Genomic DNA, 4979 nt, shown 5'->3' on the forward strand with positions numbered 1-4979 from the left:
TTTTTTTACCCCAGTTGTGTTAAATACAGTCTTCAAATTGATAAGAAAATTAAAGAAATTTTCAATGGGGAAGAAGCATTGAGAGAAGTCATTTCAACTTGAGGGGTCTCATAACCTGTGTGGTCCAGATGAAAAGATCAAAAGATGCCGATGTCAGAATTATTTCAGGAGTGCAGTACCATTTTCTCTCCTTTCTTTACAAAGATAAGGCAAGGTGACAGGAGAATTGATTTTTCGATGGTGAAATACCTTAACAATATATTTAGTTAAGGATAAGGCAAAAAGCTTTATTTACATGCTTTAAAAATGGTGAAAAGTTGAATTTTTTTAGCTTGCAATTTATTTAGAAAAAGTAGTGTCCGGTTTGTAGAGATAAAAAACAACGTTTCAGGACCATAATGACTGTCCGCGTCCGGTTACAGGAGTGTCCGCTTTGCGGAGAATGTACGTAATGGTTTATTCATTGAAGGTTTCCGGGGAATTAAAAATATGTTCGTATTGAGAGGCGTCCGTTTTGCAGGAGTGTCCATAACAGGAGGTTTCACTGTATATATATATATAGTGCCATCCATTTACTGAATAAGCTTTTAAGAATTTTCAATAGGTGTTTTGAATTTTGTCAAAACCTTGGAGAGCAGGTGATTATTGGTTTTTCTTTTAATAAATTCAAAAATTTTAATTGAAACAAATAAAAGAGGAAACTTTTATTTATGCAGTTTAAATTTAAGATTTTAATTATTGTTATTAAAGATTCATTTGCCTATTTATTGAACCTTAACTATAAAACCCATTAGATAAAAGTTTATTGTGTGTTAGGTGGCAGTTATTGTAATCCAAGTTATGAATTAAATCAGTAATTTGAGTTGCTGATAAAATTAAACTGATTTATTTATTGGAATCTGTGAATGCAATACAATTTGACAGATTTGAGTTTGTTTTTCAAATCAATGAAAATTTGAAACCCTGATTTTGTCTATAATTTATAGATGCAACTGTAATATGCAGTAAAATTATTCTTGTGCAAATTGAATTTTTGTAAATGTCTTTTAAGACTTAAATTTTATTTCTATAAATAGGAGCATTGATATTAACCCTTTGGCTGCCTCTGCTACAAAAGCTGTTAGTGAAATCAATGGAATTGTAGGAAATGCCGTAGTCTCAGATTTAGTGAGTATATTTTACAGTTTTTATTAATAATTAAGCATTTCGCATATGTATCCTTGTAAAATAATAATTAATAAGCTATATGCAATGAAACCTGTTGGGAGCGATCATTCTCTGGTCCACAGTAAAATCGCCTTGAAATGGAGGTTGATTGTTCTTAGGGGTTACCTCCATTGACTTCAAAATTATATCAAAGTTACATGATTTTTCGCAGACTATTTTAATTTCAGACAGTATCATTTCCTTGATGCGGAAATGATAATGTTAGTGTCATAAAAACGGGATAGATGAATAAAATTTAGTGTCAATAAAAATGATCCCTACGGATATAATTGTGTGTAAAAACAAATTCACCAACTATGAATGACAGAACTATTTTAAATAAATAAACAATTATGTTTTTTTGTTTAAGTTTGTATTTAATTTTATATCATGAAAATTAGTGATGCTTTAAAAAATAAGATGTGGTTTGTTTGTTTGAGATACTTAGTTTTTTTCAAAAATAGTTTTTTTTTTCTAATCTGACTTTCAATCCTGAAAATAAATCATTGATAACAACGTCTTTGGTGTACTTTGACTGCAACATGAGGTTGTAGATCTCTCTAAGATCGCCGAAAAGAACTCTCTGAATTATTTTAACAAATATTTAACACAAACATTTTGGATGCATTTTAATATACTAATTAGTTTTGTTAATATTTTTTGTTTTGATACTTTTTCATGTTTCCTTATATGATCTTTTCTGCATTTGGTGCAGAGGTTTTGATGGTCTCTCTTAAAGATTTTCTTCAACACAAAGTCTATTGTAAAAATTCCATACCTCTCAAAAATGGTGGTAAATCGAGAAGATCCCTACATAGAGGTGGTTTTTCCTAGAAGTTTAACTGTACCTTGTAAATGAGAAAAATTTTAAGAAGCTATACATTATATGAATTTTACAAACACTCAAATTGTTATGTCAAATCATTGTTGGCCATAGTCCTTTTGTAAGAAAGATTCTAAATTTGTATCACAAGTTCTAGAAATTATTTTTTTGAAATTTTTTTTTTCAAGCATTTTGTTTTAATGGGCTAAAATTCTCAAAAGTCGAAATTCTAGTTCAGAACATTAAAATATTTCTAGAATATTTCTAATTTTTAGAATATAGAAATATTTTCAAGAGAATATTTTAAAAACAAATGTTGATGAAGATATTTCTTGTCTAAATTAAAGAGCAAAACAATCTATATATATATGTATGATACAAATAATTATACATGATTAGAAAGTTATTTAAATTAACTTTTCAAAAACATGTATAAGATTTTTTTTTTTTTTTTTGGAAGATATAAAGTTTTAAGCCAAAAAAACTTTTTTAAGCTTTTTATTTTTATTAAAACAATGTAAGACTAAAAATCTAGAATTCCATAGATACGGGTTTTACTTTGTATTGTAATTTGAGATTATTTTATTGTATAATTTTTATTAAATAGCTTGCTAAAAAAATTTAAATAGCGTGTTTTAATTTTTTTCCTACAAAAAATTTCTTTTTCTTTTTACGCTAAAATAACTGAAAAATAATTAATTGGTTTACAATATTTTTTGCATTGTTAAATCCACACAAACCTGGTGTGTTTTTTCCATAAAAAAGATTTTGTTTTCAATTTATCTAAAGCATTAACTTTTATTTTTTAATAACTCTTCATTCATCTTCTTTCTTTTTCATGTATTTTAAACTTTGATGTATTTTATTCTATTACATATTAATATATTTATTTTAGTATTTTAAATACAGATATAACATACATTATGTAAGTAAAGACATACATTTTATATTTATTAATTATACAATTTTAAGTTACACTTAGATATATAAATAATGTTTCTTAAAATAATCTCATAAAAGTTTTTCAATTTTTGATATTTTATTCAGTGATTCAATTTCAAGAACAAAAGTAAAAAGGATCAATTTTAATTTGAAAAAATATTAGAATTCTATAAAAAAAATATTCTGTTTTAAATAAAAGGTTTCTGATTTTTATAAATAAGTCAGATTTTCTTTTTAAAAAATTATGACTTTTTACACCATATATATTTTTGTCAAATAAATTTTTCAATAATGCACATAACTTTGAAAGCCAGAAAGGTAAAATGGTTTACAATTAATTAATTTAGTTAATTAATTTGTTTCATTAATAACACCATAATATTTTAAATAATAGAAAGTTACTAGATTTCAAATTGTTCTTTATTAAAACCATACTCTTAATAATTAATAAAATTGAGCAAAATATTTTTGTTTAAACTAATTGGGTGTTCAGAAAATTTACTAAAAATTTATTTTGTTAACTGTATCTCTGATTATAGTGTATATAAATAAATATAGATTGATTATGGCTAAATTATTGTGTGTTTTAGGTTTCAGTTTTCGAAGATCGCTTGGAACATTCTATAGATCTGCTAATTTTTAACCCTCCATATGTAGTGACTCCTAGTGATGAAGTAAGATTTAAGTAATGTTGCTCTTGTTTTTATTAATTTCTATAACAAAGCTGTTAATAATTATGTTTCATAACTGTTAAACTTTTTATTTGCAAAATTTTTATAATTATTTTCCAAAAGTAAAAATATTTTTTTTTTAAATTTGTTATATTATAAAATTAATCAAATTCTATTCTTTTTTACATTGACAATATCCACAAAAAAAGTATTCATCAATTATTGAGGTTAGCGAATTGAACTTATAGTTTAGATTGTATTTCTTATAATATTTCATTTGGAAAATTTTTTTTAAATCAAAGATAGAATGTCTTCTCTGTAAACAATTAGAAAACAAGCGCTTATTCTTTCTTTACTTTTGTTTTTTCTTCATCACAATAAAATTTAAAATTAGAATTTGTTACTCATTTCAATTTTCTGTGTTAAATTATAATCTACTAATTTTCAAGATTTGAAAAAACGAAATTTTTTTTCTTATGTAATTTTTTTTTATTCTAAATCAATATTTTTTTTTTCAGTCTGTTGATCAGATAGTAATAATTTTTAAGTTTTAAAGTTAATTTCATTGTATGTATTATTTCAGATTGGAAAGGATAATATTTTTTGTGCTACTTCTGGAGGAATAAATGGTAGAGAAGTGATGGATAGGGTTTTTCCTCTTGTGCCCAAACTTCTTTCTAAGAATGGAATGTTTTATTTAATTACCATTGCTGAAAATGATATAAGTGAGTGTATCTAAATTACTTTGATTCTTCTAAGTGGTTTTTGTTAAAAAAGAAAATCATAATTTAAAAAAATCTTTATATTATATCTTCCATATCTGAATCAGAAAGAGTGTCTAAAAAAGTTATTATAGGCCTCTCTCAAGTAATCAGAAGGAAAATCCGATAATAATTAACTAGAATAAATTCTATACCATTGTAGTTAACACATTTGAAAGCCCCTTTCGTAGTCAAATAACACATGAAAAAATGCAAGAATTTCAAGAAAAGGAAAAAACTTATCAATAAGAATATCTCTTTTATTGTTAGGAATTGAATATACAGTGGAGCATCGTTTATACGACGGCGAAGGGACCACCGAAAAACGTCGTATAAACGATAACGTCGTATAATCGATTTTTACTTCTAAAACTGAAACTAACTCTGTTTTCAGTTAATTTTAATGTTTAACGTGTTGATTTACATAAATTTCTAAATTAGACAAAGCAAAACAAACAAATAACCAAAGAAGAAAAATTGCAGTGAGCAATTTGAATGTATGTTACCTTTAATTATATTTTCTTGCTATTAGTCTCTACAATGCTTTGAATAGCGAGTTGAACTTACTGCTTTCTA

General features: G+C 25.3%; 1 protein-coding gene across 1 annotated transcript in view; it reads left to right on the forward strand.

The window, feature by feature from the left end:
* The window catches only part of LOC107439699 (HemK methyltransferase 2), a 15076-nt gene that overhangs the window by 5085 nt on the left and 5012 nt on the right, over nucleotides 1–4979 (forward strand). The window contains exons 3-5 of the mRNA XM_016052377.4: nucleotides 1077–1167; nucleotides 3562–3645; nucleotides 4226–4367. Of these exons, the coding sequence (XP_015907863.3) occupies nucleotides 1077–1167; nucleotides 3562–3645; nucleotides 4226–4367 (317 nt within the window). The remainder of the gene's footprint in view (nucleotides 1–1076; nucleotides 1168–3561; nucleotides 3646–4225; nucleotides 4368–4979) is intronic.

Source organism: Parasteatoda tepidariorum, chromosome 8 (assembly GCF_043381705.1).
Source record: "Parasteatoda tepidariorum isolate YZ-2023 chromosome 8, CAS_Ptep_4.0, whole genome shotgun sequence".
NCBI classification, from domain to species: domain Eukaryota; kingdom Metazoa; phylum Arthropoda; class Arachnida; order Araneae; family Theridiidae; genus Parasteatoda; species Parasteatoda tepidariorum.